Source organism: Nothobranchius furzeri, chromosome 5 (genome assembly GCF_043380555.1).
Source record: "Nothobranchius furzeri strain GRZ-AD chromosome 5, NfurGRZ-RIMD1, whole genome shotgun sequence".
Taxonomy (NCBI): domain Eukaryota; kingdom Metazoa; phylum Chordata; class Actinopteri; order Cyprinodontiformes; family Nothobranchiidae; genus Nothobranchius; species Nothobranchius furzeri.
The window spans coordinates 77,281,031-77,307,556 of NC_091745.1; the positions used below are offsets into that span (position 1 = coordinate 77,281,031).

General features: G+C 45.7%; 1 protein-coding gene across 2 annotated transcripts in view; it reads left to right on the forward strand.

The window, feature by feature from the left end:
• Positions 1–26,526, forward strand: part of cacng8b (calcium channel, voltage-dependent, gamma subunit 8b) — a 45,593-nt gene that overhangs the window by 13,195 nt on the left and 5,872 nt on the right. The window contains exons 2-4 of one of the 2 annotated variants that reach the window (XM_054741131.2): positions 15,386–15,732; positions 16,446–16,670; positions 26,381–26,464. In XM_054741131.2, coding sequence (XP_054597106.1) covers positions 16,448–16,670; positions 26,381–26,464 — 307 coding nt within the window. In that variant the 5' untranslated portion in view covers positions 15,386–15,732; positions 16,446–16,447. The remainder of the gene's footprint in view (positions 1–15,385; positions 15,733–16,445; positions 16,671–26,380; positions 26,465–26,526) is intronic. The other variant, XM_054741132.2, reaches the window with a different exon arrangement.

The window sequence follows — 26,526 nt, forward strand, 5'->3', positions numbered from 1 at the left end:
CACGTGGAATGTCACTTCTCTGGTGGGGAAGGAGCCTGAGTTGGTGTGTGAGGTTGAGAGGTTCCGACTAGATATAGTCGGACTCACCTCAACGCATGGCTCTGGCTCTGGAACCAGTTTCCTTGAGAGGGGCTGGACTTTCTATCACTCTGGATTTTCTCCCACTGAGAGGCGCCGAGCAGGGGTGGGCATACTAGTTGCCCCCCATCTTGGTGCCTGTACGTTGGGGTTTGCCCCAGTGAATGAGAGGGTAGCCTCCCTTCGCCTACGTGTGGGGGGACGGGTTCTGACTGTGGTCTGTGCTTATGCACCAAACTACAGTTCAGACTACCCACCCTTTTTGGAGACCTTGGAGGCGGTGCTGGAGAGTACTCCTTCAGGTGTCTCCCTCGTTCTGCTATGGGACTTTAACGCTCACGTGGGCAACAACAGTGAGACCTGGAGAGGTGTGGTTGGGAGGAACGGCCCCCCTGATCTGAAATTGAGTGGTGTTTTGTTATTGGATGTCTGTGGCAGTCATTGATTGTCCATAATGAACACCATGTTCAGACATAAAGGTGTCCATATGTGCTCTTGGCACCAGGATACCTTAGGCCGCAGCTCGATGATCGACTTTGTTGTTGTTTCGTCTGACCTGCGGCCGCATGTCTTGGACACTCGGGTGAAGAGAGGGGTGGAGCTGTCAACTGACCACTACCTGGTGGTGAGTTGGCTCAGATGGTGGGGGAGGATGCCAGTCAGACCAGACAGGCCCAAACATATCGCAAGGGTCTGCTGGGAACATCTGGCAGAGTCTCCTGTCAGAAGGAGCTTCAATTCCCACCTCCGACAGAACTTCCAAATTGTTCCGGGGGAGGCAGGGGACATTGAGTGTGAATGGACCCTGTTCCATGCCTCCATTGTTGAGGCAGCCAACCGGAGAGCAGTGCGCTACCAGCACTATCTATAGTAGGGATGGTGTGCTGCTGACCTCTACTCAGGACGTTGTGGATCGGTGGGCAGAATACCTCGAAGACCTCCTCAATCCCACCGACACGTCTTCCAGTGAGGAAGCAGAGTCTGGGGACTTTGGGTTGGCCTCTCAAATCTCTGGTGCTGAGGTCACTGAGGTGGTTAAAAAGCTCCTCTGTGGCAAGGCTCCAGGGGTGGATGAGATCCGCCCGGAGTTCCTTAAGGCTCTGGATATTGTGGGGCTGTGTTGGCAGACGCGGCTCTGCAATATCGCGTGGACATCGGGGGCAGTCCCACTGGACTGGCAGACCGGGGTGGTGGTCCCCTTATTTAAAAAGGGGGGCCGCAGGGTGTGTTCCAACTACAGGGGGATCACACTCCTGAATCTTCCTGGTAAGGTCTATTCAGGGGTTCTGGAGAGGAGGGTCCATCGGATTGTTGAACCTCAGATTCAGGAGGAGCAATGTGGTTTTCGTCCTGGCCGTGGAATACTGGACCAGCTCTATACCCTTAGGGGGATCCTGGAGGGTGCGTGGGAGTTTGCCCAACCAGTCTACATGTGTTTTGTGGATTTGGAGAAGGCGTTTGACCGCGTCCCTCGGGGGGCCCTGTGGGGGGTACTCCGGGAGTATGGGGTACCAGGCCCTCTGATACGGGCTGTTAGGTCCCTGTATGACCGGTGTCAGCTTGGTCCGCATTGCCGGCAGTAAGTCGGGCTCGTTTCCAGTGAGAGTTGGACTCCGCCAAGGCTGACCTTTGTCACCAGTTCTTTTCATAACCTTTATTGACAGGATTTCCAGTCGTAGCCAAGGTGTGGTGGGCATCCTGAGGATCACGTCTCTGCTTTTTGCAGATGATGTGGTCCTGTTGACTTCATCAGAACGTGATCTTCAGCTTTCGCTGGAGCGGTTCGCAGCTGAGTGTGAAGCAGCTGGGATGAGAATCAGCTCCTCTAAATCTGAGACCGTGGTCTTGATTTGGAAAAGGGTAGAATGCCTTCTCCGGGTCAGGGATGAGGTCATGTCCCAAGTAGAGGAGTTTAATTATCTCGGGGTCTTGTTCACGAGTGAGGGAAAACTGGAGCGTGAGATCGATAGGCGGATTGGCGCTGCATCTGCAGTGATGCGGGTGTTGTACCGGTCTGTCGTGGTGAAGAGAGAGCTGAGTCAGAAGGCGAAGCTCTCGATTTACCGGTCGTTCTACGTTCCTACCCTCACCTATGGTCATGAGCTTTGGGTAGTGACAGAAAGAACAAGATCGTGGATACAAGCGACCAAAATGAGTTTTCTCCGAAGAGTGGCTGGGCTCTCCCTTAGAGATAGGGTGAGAAGCTCGGTCATTCGGGAGGGGCTCGGAGTAGACCCGCTGCTCCTCCACATCGAGAGGAGCCAGTTGAGGTGGCTCGGGCATCTGGTCAGGATGCCTCCTGGACACCTCCCTGGTGAGGTTTTCTGGTCACGTCCAACCGGGAGGAGACCTAAAGGTAGACCCAGGACACGGTGGAGGGACTATGTCTCTCACCTGGACAGGGAACACCTTGGGATTCCCCCGGAGGAGCTGGCCCAAGTGGCTGGGGAGAGGGAAGTCTGGGCCTCTCGCCTTAGGCTACTGCCCCCGCGACCCGACTCTGGATAAGCGGATGAAAATGGATGGATGGATGAATCATTTATTCAACAAGCAGTTTGGTGGTTGATTTATGCCATGAATAGTAAAGGAGCAGCTGCGACCAGATTCGGATCTCCTGTGTGATTTATAGCTGCGTCGTTAGAGTTGCAACTCACTGGGAGGGCTCAGATTTTATAAAAGCAGAGGCGTTCGGTCCTGCTGGGAATGAGTCACGCAGGTAGATCTGATTATACCTGAAGTTTCCTGACAAGTGAGGGCCTGCTTCTGTAATGGTCTCTGCAGTTGCTCGCTTCCACGGCGAAGCTTTTGGCCTTTGTTGTTGCAGCCTTGCTGCTGCAGCTAATTGGCCTCTGGCTGGCCCATAATACTCTTGAGTGTTGCAAATAAAAAAGCATCACAGTGAAGATAAGTTTGCTTTGGGTTGATTATCATGGCAGCAAATGAGGACTATTCTCATTTTCCTCCTTTAAATAAAGAGAAAATAAAAATGGTTTCCTTTTAAAACCTGCTAATTGTTTTTTGTGCAGAAGTTTGAGATCTGTAATTCGGTTTCAAACAAATGCTGCATGAAAAGTAAACCTGTAGCATCTGAACTTCCCACAAAACGTGAACATATCAGAGCTTCATTGATCATTTATTCACTCCTGGGCAAAAACTGAAGTTTTGGGAAAACCTGACTAGTCACTAGTTTTTGAATTTATTAGAATTTGTTCTATTCTTTTTTATTTTGTGTTGTATTTCTAACCTTAAGACTGAACCTTTATTTAATTAACTGAATCAAGACGTTAAAAAAATGATGGAAAATCTAATTTGTTCTGATGAAACTTAATAAATATCAATAATTCAATGATTTTTTCCCCTCAATTTTCAAACAAATTCATGTTGGGCCGATGGATCACGTGCTCACGTTTGCTAATTTGTTTTGTCCTCACCTTAATGGTAAGGTCTTATTTGAACACAAAAATAATGCTTGCTTGCAACGATTCAGGTATGCACTGCCCCCTATCGCCAGGGAAAATACACGCTGTAACCTTAAAGCTCTAGCTTAACGTTTAAAAAACTACCTAGTGTTACTTTAATGTCCATGGATGTCTTTTGGCGCTGATAAGTGATGTCACTGATTGCTGAAACAGTCGCAGTTTTCTGATGACTCAGCAAAGTCCTGAAAGAGCTGATTGTGGAGACACAACAGCCAAGAGGACCGAGCCATCGTGTTCCCCGTCATTGTCCCTCCTCCCAGAAATTTCCCAGAAGTCCTTTAGTGGAAACACGGCTTATGTTAAGAAGCATGAACGAACTTTCAGACTACTTAGCATCAGATTCCATCAAATCACAACTAGTTAGCAGTAACCAGAAACAAAATAGCCTGAGATGACCTTAAAAAAATCACTTGTTTTTGTAGACTGCTCACAAAACACGCAGGAATAAAATGTGGGAACCCAAGTGTAAAATCCTCCTTCACAGTGAGTAACCACTGCTGTACTTTAAGCAGACACGTTTCCACGGATCAGAGCTCAGTTTGTGACATCAGTTAGAAGTTTTCAATCTCAGAAACAGCCAGTCGGGCTCTTCTTTTTCCAGAAAACAACAATTTCCGAGATAAACAGGAATTCCATAGTTCTGAATGCTCATTTGGTGACACGACAGAAGCATCAAGTCACATGAGGACAACCACGGCAAAGATTACCGTCGGATGGTATTTTTTTAAGCAGACATGCAGCCAGGAGGGTGAATCGCTACGACCCACATGGCAAATATGCAGAGTGGTGATGATGACTCTGAAATCTAAGATTTGTAAATGTAACCTGCACTTTAACTGAAAAATATTATTCTGTTTTGGGGAGCGGCCATCATGACGGTGTCAGATGAAACCGGCCGGCACGGCAGAAAACAGCAGCGGCAGGCAAACGCAGCAAAATGAAGACGAGGTTAGCATGTTTAATATCTGCTGTGAACAGAATACAGAAGACACTCATTAGCTCAACAGCTGATTAAATCCCTGTTGTTGCCTGTATGACACAGAGTATTAGACTGACCCCTCAAAGAAATGTTAGCGCTGTTTTGTTAAGCAGTGAAGTGATAGAAATCTCTAGTGGCCTTCATAAAGGAGGATGAGAGTCGGGCAATGTTAAAGTGGAAAAGTCTACGAACAATGCAGACAAGGCTGGGGTGAAGATCGGTCAACAAACAAGTGCTGCTTGTGAAGGTCGTCTGAAAACGTTGGTTTTTTCTTTTGTCTCGCATATAATTAAAATCTCAGCCTCTTCTGGTTAGTTTGCATTCTTTGAAGTAGGTTTCTGTGGACAGGTTATAATCTATTAAAGTAACAGAGCAGGTTCCTGCTCCTCTGCCCTACTGGTTGAAAATGGAATTACAACTGGCAGAAACAACCCTGCTGTAGCCTGCTGCAGCTAGCGCTAACAACAAGCTAACACTAATAGGATCCAGCTAATACTAAAATAAAGTCAAAAGATTGACACTGTTGGACAAAAATGTTATTACATACAAGATCAGTAGCAACAAAGCCAGGTCACCATCAGTTTTTTGTAGCCTCCTTTAGCTTCCTCAAACTAGCGTAGGCCGCGCCGATGTTCAGTCTGGTTTAAGCTCTTTGTGTCACCTCCAAAGACATGACTCCTATTTTTACTCCCAGGCTCCACCGTGATGCCACCAGAAAAAGCTAACTTCTTCTTTTTCTTCTACTTGTGTATTTTTATTGACAATCAACGAACTAAAAATGCTAATCACTACCATCCATCCACCCATTGTCTGAACCCGCTTTGTCCACGTGGGGTCGCCGGGGGAGGGGTTAGCTTGTTACAGCGACAGAGCGGAAATGAATCTTTCCGTACTCTAGAGTTCAGAGACGCGATGTCTCAACACAGCGGACAGCATACAGTTAAAGACACAACTCACCCATTCACTCACCGATGGACGGGGATGGAAAACTCACAGGATCTGTGGAGTTGGTGTTAAATTTCAGATCGGAAATCCCACCGTAATATTCTTCCCCGGACGTCTCCAGAGGAACGATTTTAGTTTGGAATCACTTCCGGTTTTTCAAAATAAGACATCAAAGTAAAACACAGAGAAAACGATTAATTTAGTCAAAAATTAGCTCGTTGATGGATTAGGATGGATATATCGCAGATATAGAAGTCGGGTTGGCTCGCCAAATATGTAGCGTAATGGTTCTTGGCTCTTTTATGAAAGATGAACCATTCTACATAATAATCTGGCTCTAGCTTAAAGTAAAAAAAAAGATTTCTGCCATGTCTAAAATCTCTTTCGATATTTAAAGATTAAGGATATTTAAAGGTTCATGCAAACCATTTTTTAATAAATACGTGTTCCACCTAAAACCTTGCATTGTGTTGTTATTGGAGATGTTTTTCATTTGATCTTATATTATTGTTAAAAACAGGATATTTAATTACATCTTTTATTCGCGTTAGCGACACCTACTGGTGGAACTGACTATTGCGCTTTGAGTAGATGGTCAATTGGGACACAGACAGAAAACTCAAGCAGGTAGACAAACTAATGCCAAAATGTGAATGAGGACAAAAATGGACATTATGGACTGGCGACTTCAACAAATCCTCAGGTTGTAGGAAGGAGGGGTATTCATTGGTAGTTTCAGCTCATTAAGCAAACAACAGAAAGCTACAGCTTATGAGCTTGGCTCTCCCGTATTCCAGTCAGAATTGACAAAGTTTGTCAGATGAGAAGCAAAACGTCTTCAAGAAACCAAAGAAGTCCAGTTGCCTTTAATTGTGATTTAAAAAAATTTTTAAGAAAGAGAGAGTGAACAGGAAAGAGGGAAATCAGTGGATCCTGAGGAAGGTGGAATAGGTGGGGAGAGCAGAATAAAGAGAGAGAGGTGAAGAAGGTCATACAAAAGCCAGCTTGAACAAATGAGTCTTCAGCTGCTTTTTAAAGGAGACCACTGAGTCCACTGATCTCAGGCTCAGGGGGAGAGAGGTCCAGAGTCTGGGGGCCACAGCAGCAAATGATCTGTCACCTTTGACCTTTAGCCTGGTGCTGCACAACCAGTAGGCTTTGATCACTGGACCTCAGGGACCTGCTGGGGGTGTAGGGACCAAGAAGATCACCAATGTAAGATGGTGCTTGTCCATGTAAGGCCCTATAGACCAGAACCAGGATCTAGAAATGAACCCTGAAGTTGACTGGCAGCCAGTGAAGCTGGAGGAGAAGCGGGGTGATGTGGGTGTGTTTGGAGGACTTGGTCAGAAGCCGAGCACAGGCGTTCTGAACCACCTGTAGACGGTTCAGGGAGGTTCTGCTCAGACACGTGAAAAGAGAGTTACAGTAGTCTAAGCGTGAGGAGATGAAGGTGTGGAGAACTGTCTCAAGTTCAGAGCGGGTAAAGGCAGCTCTTGTGCAATAAATCTCTCGTTTTGTATAAAGAATAGAAATAGACTTAGATCATTTCCGTTTCACATGATCTATGTGAGACTTCCAACAAAGTCTATCATCAATTATTACTCCTAAAAATGTAGTCTCATATACTCTTTCAATTTCAACATTATTTAGTTACAATTTTACTTCAATATTACTCTTAATACCTCCAAACAACATACATTTTGTTTTACTTTCATCCAGTGATAGTTTATTAAATACAAACCATATAAACCAATAAACATTATTACCTCTTTTTGCTTCACCAGTTCAGTAAACCTCCCACTCTTTTGCTCATTTTCTCTTGCTCTAATGTTCTTTTACGCTGTCTGGCTTTGTTCCCTCCATTCTCCTCTTTAATTTTTAAAGGAAAATAGAAAATTACAGATAATGAAATGACAATTATGATCTGCTACACAGGGGAGTTTTTTTCCAGAGGGAACAGCGTAGGTTATTCTTAAGGTCATTTGTTAAATACCTCATGCTAACACTTTATATACGTTGTTTGTAGGCTTTCGAAATTAGAGCCTAATCCCCCCGTGGACGTCAGGGAGGTCACGCGTGTCGACGGGGCTGGAAGCTCATACAACCAAAAAAATATTTTCGGCACAAAATGGTTTTTTTTCGATGTTAAGACACATATAATGTATAATAAACAGATCATGCTGTAATTGTGTCCTTTGGCTTGTTACATAATAAGAAGCCCGAATGCAGAGATATGAGGCTAACCGAGGAGAGCTGAGGGGAACATTGTGGGATTCAATAAGACTGAACTCAACCCATCCTCAGATGCACTGACGAGGACACACACACACACACACATGCACGCACGCACACACATGCACACACACACACGCACACCCCTTCTGTCTCTGAGGCAGCTCTGCTTTGGGTCCTACAACACAAACAGGATGTAACCTATTTTGATCATGCTGCCATATTGCATCATCAAATATTAACAGACTTGACTGAACTGCATTGTGTTTGCTAAATTCTCCGAGATCCTTCATCATCTGGGGTCTGGATCTGTTAATAACAGGCAGCGATGGAAGAGCTGAGTGTTTATGAGCGGGCTTGTGTCAGTCGTCACACGCTGATGGAGATTTAGCTCGCTGGGGTTTACAGTCAGTGGCTATTAGTAACTTGAAATATCCTCATCTTTGCTCCCTCCTTCTTTTTCATCTCTCCTCTCTGCCCCTTTCTCCTTCTGTCTTTCGTCAGCCCCTCTCCTTTCTCCTCCTCGCTCTGTGCTGATCCAGACTTCGGAAATCAGTGTTGCTATGGTAACAATGTCGGGTTAGTCCTCTCTGCCTCCCCCTCTTGCTCGTCTTATTCAGACTAGAAGCTGTGCACATGCTCTGGAGTCACTGACTCTTTAGCTTCTCAGTGTCCCTGAAAAAGTAGCTCTTTTTTAACATGGTAGAAGTTTAGATCATAACATTTATTGACGATACACTTTTTTGTTTCCTTATATGAAAAGCTGCTAACATCTGGTGTTTGAGTCCTGTAGGAAAGCGCTTAATTGCCATTTAGTCCCGCATCATAACTCTGCAGAAGCCTCGGTAAATCAATCAGCACTGATTGAAACGCAACACCTGGGTGTATTCTGAGGACTCGGCACTCAAGGTTGCAATAATGGTCACAGCTCACCTTTTCCTTATGAAAACACGTGTTAATGGGTCGTGATGACCCACCGGGAAGCCCGGAAACTGATAGTAACAGCATGTAGACAAATTAAACGACTGATTGATTTCACTTGTCTGCAGCTCACGCTCAGCCCTCTGTTGGACTCACTTCAGGGTCTAGAGTTTTGGTTTTAATAAAGTTCACTGCTTCAGTGGTTTTACAAATTCTTGTCAGATTCTTTTCATCGTTCACTGTAAAAAGAAAATGTTGATCCAACTTAAAAAATTGCTTTAATGGTAACAAGCAATTTAATTAGGTTTATCCGACTTGAATTGTTAGTAAAATTTTAGTAATTTAGGTCGCATAAACTTAATTAAATTGCTTGTTACCAATTGAAACAATTCAATTCGGTTGATTCAACAATTCTCTTTTTTTCAGTGTTGCTGATGCATTATTTCCGGGTTTTCCCAGCTGCTTTTAATGGAAATCACATTAAGTCTATGGAAAAACGTAAATAATTGTTTATGTTTATGTATTTAGCAGACGCTTTTGTCCAAAGCGACTTACAAGTGATAATCGGCATGTTGCCCTTGAGGCTAACAACAACAATAATAACAACAACTTGACATCAATCATGGAGAGGAGGGAACAAGGAGAGGACAGTAGAGAAGGGGGACGGGTGCAGGGAGGGTGCTAGTTTAGAAGATGCTCTGTATTTGAAACCGACGTCCCCTACGCTCCATCACCACGGGCTTCTGAAGAGCTGAACTGAAGCTCGGGGTCACTCTGAGTTGTTAATGCAGGCTGAACATGAAAATAGTCTCCTACACCTATCTCCTGCAGTAGCTTCTGACATCAGACGGTGAAACTCTAGGACAGTGGTATTCAATTCCGGGTCTGGAGGGCCGATATCCAGCAGGTTTTTGTTTTAGCTCTGCTTCAACACACCTGATTTCAGTCAGCAGGTTCTTAACAGGCTCCTGCAGAGCCTGATGAGTTGCTGCACAGGAGATTCAAACACTGGAAGAGTGTTGGAGCAGAGAAACAACTAAAACGTGCTGTATACCAACCCACCAGGCCCGGAATTGAATACTCCAGCTCTAGGATTAGAAAATCCTGATTCATGGACTCACCCATCTTGACTCACGATGGGGAAGGCTGTTGTTGGTTTAGAGTCCAGGAAACAGCAGAGGACGTCTCAGCTAGTAGAGACTCACCGCTAGCATTAGCTACTCCACCACACAGCAGAACTCCTCCAGGTTTGTGTTATTTGTGGAGATAAAACTTCAAAGTTGCAACGCAAACAGAGTCGGAGTCTGGGGCAGAAGTTGCTGAGGTAGTCAAACAACTACACAGCGGCGGAGCCCCGGGGGCGGATGAGGTTCGTCCTGGGTATCTCAAGGCTATGGATGTTGTAGGGCTGTCATGGTTGACACGTCTCTGTAACATTGCGTGGTCATCGGGGGCAGTTCCTGTGGAGTGGCAGACCGGGGTGGTGGTCCCCATCTTTAAGAAGGGTGACCTGAGAGTGTGTTCCAACTATAGGGGGATCACACTCCTCAGCCTCCCTGGAAAGGTCTACTCCAAGGTACTGGAGAGGAGAGTCCGATCGATAGTTGAATCTCAGATAGAGGAGGAGCAATGTGGTTTTCGTCCTGGCCATGGAACTGTGGACCAGCTCTATATCCTTGCAAGGGTGATAGAGGGGGCATGGGAGTTTGCCCAACCAATCCACACGTGTTTTGTGGATTTGGAGAAGGCTTATGACCGTGTCCCCAGGGGCACCCTGTGGGGGACGCTCCAGGAGTACGGGATGGGTGGCTTTCTGTTGAGGGCCATTCAGTCCCTTTACCAAAGGAGCGTGAGTTTGGTCCGCATAGCCGGTAGTAAGTCGGACGTGTTCCCGGTGAGGGTTGGACTCCGCCAGGGCTGCCCTTTGTCACCGGTTCTGTTCATCACCTCTATGGACAGAACTTCTAGGCGCAGCCGTGGTGTGGAGTCTTTCGAGTTTGATGGCAGGAGAATCTCGTCTCTGCTTTTAGCGGATGATGTGGTCCTCCTAGCTTCAACCAGCTCTGACCTTCAGCTCTTGCTGGGTAGGTTTGCGGCCGAGTGTGAAGTGGCTGGGATGAGGATCAGCACCTCCAAATCTGAGACCATGGTTCTCGACCGGAAAAGGGTGGCTTGCCAACTCCGGGCCGGGGGAGAGGTCCTACCTCAAGTGGAGGAGTTTAAGTATCTCGGGGTCTTGTTCACGAGTGAGGGTAGGAGGGATCGGGAGATCGACAGGTGGATTGGTTCGGCGTCTGCAGTGATGCGGACGCTGAGCCGATCTGTCGTGGTGAAGAGGGAGCTGAGACAGAAAGCCAGGCTCTCGATTTACCGGTCGATCTACGTCCCAATCCTCACCTATGGTCATGAGCTTTGGGTAGTGACCGAAAGAACGAGATCGCGGATACAAGCGGCCGAAATGAGTTTCCTCCGTAGGGTGGCCGGGCTCAGCCTTAGAGATAGGGTGAGGAGCTCGCACATTCGGGAGGGACTCGGAGTAGAACCGCTGCTCCTCCGGATCGAAAGGAGCCAGTTGAGGTGGTTTGGGCATCTGGTCAGGATGCCTCCCCGGGGAGGTTTTTCGGGCATGTCCTGCCGGAAGGAGGCCCCCGGGTCGACCCAGGACACGTTGGAGAGGTTACATCTCCAATCTGGTCCGGGAACGCCTTGGGGTCCTGCCGGAGGAGCTGGTGGAGGTGGCCGGGGAGAGGACGGTCTGGAGCTCCCTAGTTGGGATGCTGCCCCTGCGACCCGGACACGGATAAGGGGAGGAAGACGACGACGACCACACAGCAGAACTCCTCCAGGTTTGTGTTATTTGTGGAGATAAAACGTCAAAGTTGCAGAGCAGACAGAGTCAGTGGTAGAGTTGTTTTGCTGTCAGCCAATCAGAGGAGAGATGTCCAGATATCAGGAAATAAGAGTCCAAATCCTGCCGTCTGAAGCTCAGCTGTGATGTGGCTCACTTCTAATTCCTGCAAATGGTGCACCTGTGTTTTCTTTCTTCAGAGGCATTCATTCCTACCACTGCAAATGTGTTGATTAAACGAGTGTTCCACACCTTTAACTTGTTTTGTTTTACCCTGCAGCATCTTTGATACCCGGGTTTGACCCGACTAAAATGTTCTAAAACTGTGAAAGAAAAACATATCAAAGATGTAGATTCTCAGCTCAGCATCCTGCTGACATGTTTTCCTCAACAGTCTCTTTCAAAGTGTTATATGAAGTAGTTTGTCTCAAACTTCAGAAGATGTCTACTCACCTTTCGCCTCTCTTAGAATCAGAATGAAAACGTGTCTGCAGACAATTTTCTAACAGATGTTGGTTTTTGAGCTTTGCTGCTCGCAGACGTAAACGAACAAATGTTCTTTTTTAATCTTCTTAAAGACAAAGTTATTTGTTTGTTTGATTTGGTATTGGGGACTTTGCTGAAGAGGTTATTTTACATGGAATATATGAAACAGAAATTACGTTTAAGTTTATGTATTTAGCAGACGCTGTTGTCCAAAGCGACTTACAAGTGATAATTGGCATGTTGCCCTTGAGGCTAACAACAACAATAACAACAACAACTTGACATCAATCATGGAGAGGAGGGAAAAAAGGAGAAGACAGTAGAGAGGGGGGGTAGGTGCAGGGAGGGTGCTAGTTAAGAAGATGCTCTCTGAAGAGCAGGGTCTTCAGGAGTTTATTGAAAATTGAAAAGGAAGCTCCTGTTCTGGTAGTGCTTGGAAGGTCATTCCACATTTGTGGAACGATGCATGAGAAGAGTCGGGATTGTCCTGAGCGTGGTGTAGGCAATGCTAGCCGACCATCCTGTGATGACCGGAGCGGCCGGGCCGAGACGTAAGCCTTTACAAGAGGATTCAGGTAGATGGGAGTTGTACCATCTCGGACTTTGTATGCTAGTGTTAGCAATTTGAATTTGATGCGTGCTGCTAGCGGTAGCCAGTGGAGCTCAATGAACAGAGGGGTGACGTGTGCTCTTTTTGGCTGATTGAAGAACAGACGCGCCACTGCGTTCTGGACCATTTGAAGAGGTCTCACAGTACAGCCTGGAAGACCAGTTAGAAGGGCGTTGCAGTAATCGAGGCGGGAGATGACAGTAGATTGCACCAGGAGCTGGGTGGCATGTTGTGTTAGGTATGGTCTGATCTTTCGTATGTTATACAGCGCAAAGCGGCATGAACGGGCAACAGAGGCAACATGATCTTTAAAGGTCAGGTGTTCATCAATCACAACACCCAGATTTTGAACTGCCTTTGAAGGAGCCAGAGATAGAAGTCATTCTGGATTGAGATATTGTGCTGTATGGATGGTTTTAGAGAGGTTGAGTTGGAGATGGTGGGATTTCATCCATTTTGATATGTCAGAGAGACAGTTTGATATTTGTGCAGAGACAGTGTGGTCGTCTGGTGGAAATGACAGATAGAGCTGGGTGTCGTCTGCATAGCAGTGGTAGGAGAAGCCATGTGATCGAATGATCTCACCCAGTGAGGTGGTGTATGTGGCAAAGAGAAGAGGTCCTAGTACAGAGCCCTGGGGGACTCCTGTGGCAAGATGGTGCACGGTAGAGGATTGTCCAAAACAAGATACACTGAATGATTGTCCTGTGAGGTACGATTCAAACCAGGCATGTGCTTTCTCTGTGATGCTCATGCTAGAGAGTGTGGTCACAAGGAAGCCATGGTTGACACTGTGGAGATGAAGAAGTTTGTGGCTTGCCACCACCTGCACATCTAAGACGCTCACGTGATCGTGTTTTTAAACATATTTGGTCGTGCAAGACTGTAGTAACTTGAATTTCTAGATATTAGCATCAACTCAAAGAAAAACCTTTTAATCACCGCAAAACAATATAAATGATCCTTTTCACCATGTTCTAATTTTTCTAATTACACCTGTGTGTGTATATTTATATATATGTATATTTGGAACTTTTTTGTTTTTTAGAGAAGTGTTAAAGTAACAAAGACCAGTTTCCCACTCCTCCCTCCTACTGGTTGAAAGTGGAAATTCAACTGCCACAAACAACCCTGCTGCAGCCTGCTGTAGCTAGTGCTAACAATGAGCTAACGCTAACAAGAGCCAATTGATACTAAAATAAACCACAAAGTAAAAAGTTGCAACAAAGCCAGGTCACCATCAGTCCATGATTTTGTAGCCTCCTTTAGCACTCTCAAACTAGAGTAGGCCACGCTGATGTTCCTTCTGGTTTTAGCTCTTTTCTTCACCACCAAAGACATTACAGTCTTAACCCATTTTTACAAAACTAGTCTGTCAATTTTCCCACAATGCTGTGGCGGCATCAGGGAGCCTTAGGTCATTTATAAGCGGTCAGACTGTGGTGGTAATGTTGTGCAACTGTGTCCTTTTTACGAAAGATCACACAATGGTGGTATAAAGGCGGTTTCTGCGCTGCTGCAGACGTCCGTTTATCTTGGACATAACTTGTTTTTTATTGCAATCGAATCCGCAATCGTTACGTTTTTTTTTTTTGACAAGCCACAGTCCCCGCGCAGTCTCTGGTGATCTGACCTCCAGCTCTTGTTGCGTAGAATCCTTACTAAAACCGTACTTAAGCTCAGCAAAAACAAAGTACTTACGCCAAGTAGGTTTGTGATCCATCAAACATGGAGTACGCACAGCTGCACGCAATCTCCGCTTCTTAAATCGGAGACTAACGAGAATGTTTCTCAGCTGCATTTTAGTCACATCCCGCCCTCACCACACCCACTTACTGCCATAAATGGTCAATGCAAAGTGCCTTGTGGACCTCATGCATATACATAAGCAGGTTGTTGCAGCGCTCCGCCAATGACGATGACCACCGTAGATCAAGGAAGCGCAATTTCACTGAAGCAGAAATTGAGGTACCTGTGGGTGAGGTGGAGAAATGAAAGGAAGTGCTTTTGCAAAACAAATAATGAAAATCCACGGAGTGGCACAACGTTGCTGAAGCCGTCAATGTTGTGAATTCTTCTTCAGAGAGATCTGTGGCGGACATAAAGAAACGGTCTAACCGGGATTCAATCCCAAGACTCCCGGGTGAAAGTCACGCACGCTAAACAGTCACCCAAACAGAGATCTCCCTTGTACAACTAGCCAGAGCGGATCATCAATCGGGTCACAGTGACAGGACACACACACTGTCACAGACGCATGACATTCTGTCTTAATTTGTCCCCTGCTGATATTCTGCATTCCGTATTCTGTGCTTCAGGCTGTGTGTGTGTGTGTGTGAGTGTGTGTGTGTGTGCGTGCGTGCATGTGTGTGTGTGCGCGCGCGCGTGTGTGCGTGCGTGTGGGGGGTCTTGTTCTGTGTGAAAACGAAGCGGTACAAGTGATAACGCTGCAGGATTTCATAATTGTATCTTCTCAGCAGCAGCACTGCAGGTGCTCTCCATGTCCACAACGTGTGTAAGCCAGGTCCTTAGTGGAAAAATGTGCGCAACTTTAAATTGACTAAGTTTTCTTGCATAAATCTAAAAGTTTGCGTGGAAAGTTGCTTACGCAGCTTTCCGATCCCATTTTGTGCGTAAGCAACTAAGCTTGATAAATGAGGCCCCTGATTACTGGCTTCTCAATTTAAATAAGTAACAAAGCTATCGTGTACATTCACAGTTGCAAATACATAAAACAGTATAAATAATTCACTGTTTACAAACGAATTATAATAAGATTTCATCGTTTTATGCTTGTTTTGTAGCAGCAGACACAGAGGACACGGAGGGACCATGGGTTGTGTTTTGCACGTTTTCTGCTAACAGCCGACGGACACAGTGGAATAACCATCCACAACCCCCACCAGCTCCAACTCTCCGGCAAGATTAAAAGAAAGCGACAGGGGGAAAACGAGAGAGAGAGAGAGAGAGAGAGAGAGAGAGAGAGAGAGAGATAGAGTGAAGCAAAAGAGAAGAGGAAAAAAAGAAGAAAAGGGGGAGCAGGTGAAAACAGTCGATGGATGCTGCCCGGATTGAGGGGACAGCACGTTCTTCACTGACGGGGGAAAGAAAGCTTTCAAAATTGAGTCGAAGGATAGAAACTCGCCATCAGGTAGGTCTGAGTCTGCAGCCTCCTGAACTCCGAGTCGGTCTTTATCTCCACAGACGAGAAAGTTTCAATACAAGATATCTAAAGTGTCAACTGTGTGATGCTAAGCCAACTTCATCACACGCCTGCATGAGTCAACATGACAAGCTCTAAGTGAGTTATGTAATGCTGCTTGTGTGAGTGCACACAGGGAAGTTTGCATGTAAATGCACACACACCCCACACACACCTGTCTAATGAACACAAGCCCAGGGTGATTGTGTGTGTGTGTGTGTGTGTGTGTGTGTGTGTGTGTGTGTGTGTGTGTGTGTGTGTGTGTGTGTGTGATCCACTGTGCACGTGTCGGCATGTTCATCTCCAGCTCTGCTGATTTTCAGGTGGAGAACAGCGCCAGGGTCATGAATATGTAGTTGACAGAGATTGTGAGCGTGTGATCTGTTTTGCTCCACATCAATTCACTCTTGTTAAGCCGAGTCAGCAGAGTCATTAAACCCTCCTCCAAGGACACATCATAAGGCTCCTCACGCGCCTCCCTCACCTGCCTCCACCTCCCGTTCTCCTCATCTTTTTTCTTCCCCGGCATCATCAGCTCAGCCACAGACTTTCAGCTTTACACTGTGACACTTGTGCTTTCAATCTGCTTTAAAATAACCCGTTTTTGTCCTTTTTCTCCATAAATAATTCCCATTTTCTCCCCATTTGCCTTTGCTTTAAAGGCATGGTGTGTGAGAAGGGGATTCAGATCCTCCTCACCACCGTGGGGGCATTCGCTGCCTTCGGCCTGATGACAGTGGCAATAGGGACGGACTACTGGCTGTATTCCCGTGCCCTCATCTGCAACAGCACAGCCAACATCACGCAGGATGATCCCCATAATAAAGACAAGAAGGACCCCGGGGCACTCACCCACTCCGGGCTCTGGAGAATATGCTGCTTGGAAGGTAAACAGGAAGTGGTGGGGAACCTTTTTGGTCTACGGACAGAAAGGATTTCCACATGACTGAATGTGAAGTTTAATTCGGTTTTGTTATTTTAGACGGTATCTAGGGATGGGTACCTTTGACATCTGAAACGATTCGGTACTAATTCCCGGTACCTAGGAATCGATACCGGTACTTAACGGTACCAATTTTCGATACTTTTGAGTGTTTATTATTTTAATTCTCTTTTATAATTAAATATATATTTTTCTCAATATATAACCATATTTGATAAATATCACGATAAATAACATACAACTGTTTGTATTTTAACATCGTCCTTGTAGTTTTATAAGCTGATAATTAAACTGAAGCAAACATCTTTACTGTGAACTAAATTTACTGTGTATCTTCATTCCTTTTGCCGTCCTTTCTCATTTGATTTCTCCTACTGGGAAGTTAGAATTTCCGAGGAGAAAGCGAACGCACCATTAGCTGATAACAGCGGTGGCAATGGAAGCTAACATATCAAGCTAACATTATCTTAAACAGTTTATTTAACTGCTGGAGCAGATTAAAACGATGATGCCTCACACTTAGATCGATGTCGCTGGTTTTATCTTCACCCAATCACCCGTCGCATTTAGTAAAATGAAGCTAAACTTTAGAGCACGCTCATGTTCTTCTAGTCGGAAATTCGGAGTTCCGAGGAGAAAGCGAACACACCATTAGTGAAACGGAAGCTAACATATCAAGCTAACATTATCTTAAACATTTTATTTACCTACCGGAGCAGATTAAGATGAGGGTGTCTCACTTGGATCGTTGTCGCTGGTTTCATCATCACCCAGTTACCCATCACATTTAGTGAAGTGGACCCAAGCTTTAGCGTGCGTTCTTTCTACCATGCTGCTCTGTTTACAACTGGCTCACAGCGAGCGACGACTAACGCTCTTGCGCATGCGCAGCTGTCTAGGCAAGTTCTTGTTATGAAGGACGGGTACCGAAACGAGGCACCGTTTCAAATGACGTGAATCGGTGCTCAGTCGGTCCTGTGGAATTTGGTCGGTACCCATCGCTAGAGTGCGCTGTTGTGAATCAGCATTTAGTGTAATTTTAGATCTAGGAGCGTTGCTCTCGAATCTGGGCTTAGGAAAGGAACGAAGTGAGAGTAAAAGTTGTACAGTTTAATCTACAGAACCAGAGTCAAATATGTCATTTAAACATCGTGTTTTAATGTTTTGTTTCTACATTTCTAAGATGACTGCAGGTAACGCGGTGATTCAACATGTACGGTTATATTTGTGCCGTTCTGGTTCAGGTTCTGCAGAATCTCGCCAGGCATCCAGTCAAACACGGTTCGAATTAGCTTCTGGCCACTTGCACACTGCAGGAAATGAAGTCAGAGCCACGTAGAAGTGTGCAGATGTACCGACTAGACCCTGTGCTGACTCTGGGAGAATTCAAACAAATCCAGGATGTAGCTTTTTCCAGCTGCAGCTGGATTGTTTCCGCTATTTGGCAGATCGTTAAAGAACAGCCTAGGAAGTATACTACCAAGAGAAGGAAACCGAGGAGAGGAAAGATCAACTCATTCGCTGCCAGCGTTTCTCACATTTTTACTGTTTTTTTAAGAGAGACAGAACGTTGCGCGCTAGGATGATGTCAACGGCAAAACAACCAAAACAAAGTGCAGACTCATTTGTGATCAGCAGAAGCTTTTCCGGTTCGCGCCTCACTTTTTTTACAGCAGCGGCCCAAAACGATCTCCTAACACGTGGATGTTCTGCTTCCTGATCACGTGACGTGACGTACGTGGAGGAAGATCGGCTTTAGAGCTGAGATGTTTGTTCTCACGGTGCGGGGGCTCGTCCGACGCCCACACAGTAGAAAACATGCCAATGACGACTTTAGTCGTCATTGGCAGTGAATGAGTCAAGCAGCCGTGCATGGTCAGAAGATCTTTTTCAGCCGCAGCTTCAGTACAAAGACGGCCTCCACATTTATATCAGAGAGCTGTGTTGCGGTGTGGGGAGTCGTGCAGAGACTCAGGAAAAGATAAAGTCATCTTGCAGTGGTGTGTGTGTGTGTGTGTGTGTGTGCATGCTTGTATGTACATACGTGTGCGTCTGTGTGTGTGTGTGTGTGTGTGTGTGTGTGTGTGTGTGCATGCTTGTATGTACATACGTGTGCGTGTGTGTATGTGTGTGTGTGTGTGTGTGTGTGTGCGTGCTTGTGTGTACATACGTGTGTGTGTGTGTGTGTGTGTGTGTGTGTGTGTGTGTGTGTGCATGCTTGTATGTACATACGTGTGCGTGTGTGTGTGTGTGTGTGTGTGTGTGTGTGTGTGTGCATGCTTGTATGTACATACGTGTGCGTCTGTGTGTGTGTGTGTGTGTGTGTGTGTGTGTGTGTGCATGCTTGTATGTACATACGTGTGCGTGTGTGTATGTGTGTGTGTGTGTGTGTGTGTGTGTGCGCGTGCTTGTGTGTACATACGTGTGTGTGTGTGTGTGTGTGTGTGTGTGTGTGTGCATGCTTGTATGTACATACGTGTGCGTGTGTGTGTGTGTGTGTGTGTGTGTGTGTGTGTGTGTGTGTGCACGCTTGTATGTACATACGTGTGCGTCTGTGTGTGTGTGTGTGTGTGTGTGTGTGTGTGTGCATGCTTGTATGTACATACGTGTGCGTGTGTGTATGTGTGTGTGTGTGTGTGTGTGTGCGTGCTTGTGTGTACATACGTGTGTGTGTGTGTGTGTGTGTGTGTGTGTGTGTGCATGCTTGTATGTACATACGTGTGCGTCTGTGTGTGTGTGTGTGTGTGTGTGTGTGTGTGTGTGTGTGTGTGTGTGTGTGTGTGTGTGCATGCTTGTATGTACATACGTGTGCGTGTGTGTATGTGTGTGTGTGTGTGTGTGTGTGCGTGCTTGTGTGTACATACGTGTGTGTGTGTGTGTGTGTGTGTGTGTGCGTGCTTGTGTGTACATACGTGTGTGTGTGTGTGTGTGCACACGCTTGTGTGTACATACGTGTGTGTGTGTGTGTGCCCACTTGTGTGTACATACGTGTGTGTGTGTGTGTGCACGCTTGTATGAACATACGTGTGTGTGTGTTTGTGTGTGTGTGCACGCTTGTATGTACATACGTGTGCGTGTGTGTATGTGTGTGTGTGTGTGTGTGTGTGTGCGTGCTTGTGTGTACATACGTGTGTGTGTGTGTGTGTGTGTGTGTGTGTGTGCACACGCTTGTGTGTACATACGTGTGTGTGTGTGTGTGTGTGTGTGTGTGCCCACTTGTGTGTACATACGTGTGTGTGTGTGTGTGTGTGTGTGTGTGTGTGTGTGTGTGCACGCTTGTATGAACATACGTGTGTGTGTGTTTGTGTGTGTGTGTGCATGCTTGTATGAACATACGTGTGTGTGTGTCCGCATGTGTGTATGTGTGTGTGTGTACATACGTGTGTGTGTGTGTGTGTGCGCACGCTTGTATAAACATATGTGTGTGTGTGTCCGCATGTGTGTGTGTGTGTGTGTGTGTGTGTGTGTGTGTGTGTGTGTGTGTGTGTGTGTGTGTGTGTGTGTGTGTGTGTGTACAGGTATTGTCTCAGACCATGTGCACGCACCCAAGTAAAAATGACCCTTTCAGAGTCTTACTCCACCCAAACTTCCTCCTGTTAGGGTGGAGTAAGACTTGGGGGTGACTTGCTCTTTAACCAGGACCGCATACGCATGAATGAGGTTTAATATGCCTACTGCTTCCTTTCTATAGACCCCCTTAAAGGGAATTACAGAGCTTCCAAACCCAAAAATGACCTCTACATCTTCAGCGACTGACCACTAAAGTCCCTGGCACGTGTTGGAGTCTCTCTTGGCTGCTACTTGTAAGGTTTTGGAGCTTGTAGCTTCTCCTGCTAAAGACTGCATTAAAGACTATCAAACTCAGATCTAAGAAGCCTTTCAGATAGGGAGTGGTGTCTGTGGTGCAGAGCAGAGCAACGTAACAACTGCACCCGAGTTGGACACTGTGTTGGTTTGATCAGCTGCAGCTTTAATGTGAGTGTCAGTCAGATGAAAGCCCTGGCATCACATTTATCAATAAGGAGGAGGGGAGAGAGACAGGCAGCAGCTGAAAGGATTTATCGTGTCCTCTTGGTTAGGAGCTCATTCAGGAGCTGCAGCTACATGACATCTATGCTTTAAGCAGACATTAGACAGCTGGTTGACTGTTGTAGAAGAATCTTTACGAGAAATAAATAATAATACATTTGAATATTTTAGGATGCAAACCTCCCAGGGACTGACACAAACCAAATGCTATGACCAGTTTGAGACAGCTTTAGTTTAACTGCAGCATGTTTTGGCAACGTGCTCGACCTTGTGCTGTGCTTAGCGCAGATTCTCTCTGCACAAAGACGTGGACGGGTTTGGAAGCACAGCACCTTTTGTGAACGCACCATAAAACCTTGTAAGGAGAAGCCGAGGCACTAAACTTCTTTATTTAATTCTTGAAGTTGTTTTTCATTCTCAGTCGAGGATCTTTTTTAGCTCCAGACTAGAGGAAAATGTTGTTTTGAACTGAGAAACGACAGAAGGCGACTGAGTGCCGCTGCGTCAGCTTCAAGCCCGCTGAACTTGATCCAGCAGGTTTCATCTTTCAGGATGCTGAAAGTTTTGCTCATTTCAATTTTTGTTCATTTTTAATCAAAATTGTTCAAACCAAATTGATGATCCTACCATGCTTAAGTTGTTTTACTAGTTTTTCTTCAAAAAAGCTTATTTTCTACTTTTTTAGCAACATCTGTAACCAATATTAAAGGCATGGAACACTGAAAATCCATTTTAATGATTATTACTGATTCTAACGGGTCACTCTGAGTGTTTCATGCAGGCTGAACATGAAAATAGTCTCCTACACCTATCTCCTGCAGTAGCTTCTGATAGAAAACAGACGGTGAAACTCTAGAAAATCCTGACAGAGCTACGTCACCCTGTCACTAACATTCATGGACTCACCCATCTTGACTCACGACGGGGAAGGCTGTTGTTGGTTTAGCGTCCAGGAAACAGCAGAGAACGTCTCTGCTAGTAGAAGCTAACCGTTAGCATTAGCTACTCCACCACACAGCAGAACTCCTCCAGGCTTGTGTTATTTGTGGAGATAAAACATCAACGTTGAAAAGTAAACAGTCAGTGGGAGAGTTGTGTTGCTGTTAGCCAATCAGAGGAGAGATGTGCAAATACCAGGAAATAAAACTCCAAATCCCGCCGTGTTCTGCCGCTCTCTGCACCAGCAGACTCCTTCGTGCAGATCCAGGCCCTTCTGGGTTTTTTTTCCCCTGAGCAAGGCATTCATTCCTACTAGAGGTTGTGGGAGACGGTGGCACAGGAGTTAAGTGCTCGCCCCGTAATCCGAAGGTTGCAGGCTTGAGCCCCGCTCAGTCTGTCGCTGCTGTTGTGTCCTTGGGCAAGACACTTAACCCACGTTGCCTGCTGGTGGTGGTCGGAGGGACCGGTGGCGCCAGTGCTCGGCAGCCTCGCCTCTGTCAGTGCGCCCCAGGGCAGCTGTGGCTACATCGTAGCTCATCCCCACCAGTGTGTGAATGTGTGTGTGAATGGGTGAATGACTGATTGTGTTGTAAAGCACCTTGGGGGGTTCCAGGACTCTAGAAGGCGCTATATCAAATACAGGTCGTTTACCATTTAGAGACCACTGCAGATAAACGAGTGTCCCACAACTTTAACAACACAAGCTCCAGTTTGACTGTCATTCAGACATTCTTGTCCCTTTCTTCTCCCCTCCAGTAAGTTTTAGTGTTTTAACACTAAAATCATCTTATCTGACTTAATAAACCCCTCTTTAGAAGGATGCATCGTCTTTATTAGCATCAACAAATAAACATGTCATCTGTTTTTGTTTCCCTGGGCCAAAAAGACAAGAAACTGTTCATTTTCTTGCATAATTGCATTATAATTACATTGTAGTGAAGCGTAACCCCCTCTGAAAATAATCCATTCATCATTGTCTCTGATTCAGGCGGGACCTATTTAAGCCCGGTGCCGAAACCAAAGCTCATCGACTTCTCGGTGAAAGCAGCAGAAGATACAGAACGCGGCGGTGTCCTTTCCCTCGATCTGCAGCTCGTTACAGCAGCACAAGCTGCTGATTCATTATACATTAGAGAGGCCGGCTGACACTCAGGAGTGAAGGCTGGTGTGGAGCAGCCACAGCCGAACGGGTGGTGTGAGTTAGTGATCGGTGCCTTTCCTCACATCCAGGCTGAGCAGAAAGCATTTCTGTCTGCAGGAAAATCTCCTCGCTCCCTTTTTAAAGCATCCCCAACTCTTTCTGGATTTGGCCAGTGAACAAAACTAATTTGTCCTCATTGCTAAGCTTCCTGATAGTGAAGCAGCCAATTAGAGATAAGGTTTCAGCCCTCGCAGCTTTTACTGCAGTGCAACCCCCTCCTCCCTCTTCCTTTACCCCACTCTCTCCTTTTGCAACGCTTTTGTCTCGTTCCTCCAAACGTTACGTTTAATCTTCCTCTGCTTTCCCCTCGTCTTCAGCATTCTGTAGTTTCTGTGTCATTCAGAGTTTTTTTTTCCTTCCCCTCATCGTGGTGCACTAAAGCTGACAGTGTCTTTGCGTGGCTTAGAGGTCAAGCATCCTCGACGTGTGTGAAGGGTTCAGCTCGGATGGATGCTCAGTGGCCGCACAGTGATGCAGCGAGGTGTAGCGGGGCTGGAAACACAGGACGAGCTAGCTTTAAAAGATTTATCTATGTGGGTGGGTGGCGTTCTATGCTAGCAGAGACGTGCACTGTCCTCTTCCCTGTGCTGCAGGCTTGCTGATGGAGGGGTTGCACGGAGTTACAGATGATCTTTTATACTGTTTGCAAGGTTTTTGTTCACAAAGGTCCGAGCCTGACTTATCGGACTCGACAGCTGCTGCCACTGCAAAGTTTTAAAACCGCCTCAGCGGTCGTTTACAGGTGAACCTGGAAAAATCTGAATATGGTGCAAAAGTATTTTAATTTAAAAGGTATAACTAATATGTGAGTGCACCGTATTCAAATTTTTCGAGTTTCAGCTGTGCTGATAGAGAAAAATGTGGATACGCTCAACTCATGAAATGTTTTAGAGATGGACTGATTCGGGTTTTGTGTGTCGATACTGTTTAACTTGGTGACCAAAATCGAAGTTTTTGAGTTGATATATCATCTTCAGCAACTTCTCCAGAGCACCAACAGGGACAAATGAAATCCAGGCCTCCTTTAAGGTTCCAAGGATGCCTTGAAGATGAAAGGTGTCAGGGTGATATCAAAGGGTGATGTCCATCTTCTGACATCCCGCTGCTTTGTACCTCCATCTGTGTCGTTACAGACTAACCTGTGGAAAAATAAGAGCTGTGAGCGAGAGATCAGCTCTCATCTGTCCGTCTCCCTTCGTCTGTGTCTCTTCATTTCATCACGTCATCTTTCTCACTCTCCATCTATCAGCAGCAGTTGCGTGCTGTCATCATCGTGCGTGCGTCCGTTCGTCCGTCTTTACGTCCACATGCAAAGGCGCCTGGTATCCGTCTGGCTGTGTGTCTGCGTGTGTTTGTACTAACACCATCTGCGGCTGGAAGCAGGTCCTGTTTGTTGATTATTAGCGTGTTGCCTGTTGTTCTTCGGGGTAGCTTCATTTAAACAGGAATGTTGTGAACAATTAAGACCTTTTCTGTTGTAGAATGTAGGAGCGGAATAATACATCGATATATTGATGACACTGTCGTCAATCTAAAATGCAAAAATCCATCTGAATAATCATTTATAAAACGCATCTGTGTTTTGACATTTGCTTAATTTTAAATTTCAGCCTGCTGCGGCTAGAGCTAACAATGAGCTAATGCTAACATGTGTCAACTAATACAAAATAAACCACAAAGTAAAAAGATCAACACTGTTGGACAAAATATGTTATTACTTACAAGTCCAGTAGCAACAAAGCCAGGTCACCATCAGTGATTTTGTAGCCTCCTTTAGCTAAAACTAGCGTAGGCTGTGTCAATGTTCACTCTGGTTTTAGCTCTTTGCTTCTGCTCCAAAGATATCACTATCTTACTTTTAAGCTTGGTTTATGCTTGACACGTCTGCGAGGTTCACATGGGTCCGCGCGGCAAAATTGCGTCATTTTAACAACCACGCCCCTCCACCGCGCCTCCGCACGGCCCAAACTTTCCGCACCGAGGAAATTTTCTAACCACGCGGATGGTCAGACGTGGAAAAACATGGCGGACTGGCAAGACCTAGTATGGCAGAGGTTCGTAAATACAGACATTTGTATGATTCAGCTCTCAGAGATCACCGTGATCAACATGTTGTTAATAATTCTTGGAGAGAAATAGACTCGCACTGTCGGAAAAGACGAGGACGCTGTTAAAAATGCTGGAATGCCATGTTGTAAACAACAGTAATTTCTACTTCTACTATGGTGTAGTGTTGGATGCATGCCGTAGAGCTCCATGCTGCCCCCTACAGTTTGGGAGAATATTGGCTCACTGCAGAGACAAGCCGCATGAACCATAAACGCTGCAAGTTGTGAAGCGCGTTCCATCCACGAGCCGCATCACCAAGCGGAAAGTAAACGCTTCATGCATAAACCAAGCTCTTCTTCTTCTTCTTCTTCTTCTTCTTCTTCTTCTTCTTCTTCTTCTTCTTCTTCTTCTTCTTCTTCTTCTTCTTCTTCTTCTTCTTCTTGTGCTTTTTATTGATAGTGGTGCACTGTAAAAGCTAACTGCTAACCTTTAGATAGAGACCTTTCCATGAGTGCCAACCCGAATCACAAAAGTTAGGTGCAGTATCTGGTCAGCAGAAGGCTGCGGAGTGCTGTCCAGTGTCACGTTGCTTTAGTTTATGGCTCAAGAATCACAGAAACCAGTTTAAAAGAAATAGGTTAAAGTGTTAAAGCTCTTTAGTGTTCCTTTAAATCAAGAAGCTAGTGGCGTCATGGCGAGCAGCGAGAAAACAGTCAGTGAAGAAATCGTCTCTCTCCTGGAAAATGATTGTTTTCAGTCACTTTTAATGTTTCATATCGATCCATCCATCGAATCTAAATGGTATTGTGACTGATTTTGATTTCACATGGAATCGAGATAATATTCACATCATGATCAAACTGGTGACTTACAGCTCTGGTTCAGAGCTCTTTTAACATTGGTTTTAGAGAAATAAAGATGAGTTTTGATTGGACTGACTGTTGCTGTTTTTAAAAAACGTTTACATCACCGCCAATTTAACATTTTGTTATTATTCTGATAGAAAAATCCTAAAATTCTTGCCAAAGTGTCCCAATCTGCACTGGAAATGCTACATATAGCTGCTAATTAATTCTGCATTCAAATAAAAAAAGAGTGCATTTTAAACCCCTCTGTAATGCTAAAGCTGCAGCAGTATATAAAGTGTTTGCATTAACTGCTTTGTTTTTATGCTATCCTTTAGTAGCATCTGTCCCCTTTAAACCTGTCTCCACTTGTGTTAGTCCCTAGCTTCTACAACTAGCCACTCTGGTCAGAACGCGTCATTTTTCTCCAAACTGAGGTCATCCAAAGAGCTTTCTACAGCAGATAAATTATTGATTGTTCACAACCTTTCCACTGAACCCCACTTCCAAAGAACGAAGCTATCAGTTTGAGGCTACAAACGTGAGTTTGTACTTTGTGTTTGAGTCTGTTCATCCTTTCCTGTCTTGCAGGAGTGAAGAGAGGAGTGTGTTCACAGATTAATCACTTCCCAGAGGACGCAGACTTCGACCACGATGGGGCAGAATACGTCCTGCGTAAGTCAATACTTGAGCACCAAATATGGTTGACTGGAGATGGAGAGAAGGGCCGTTCTGTG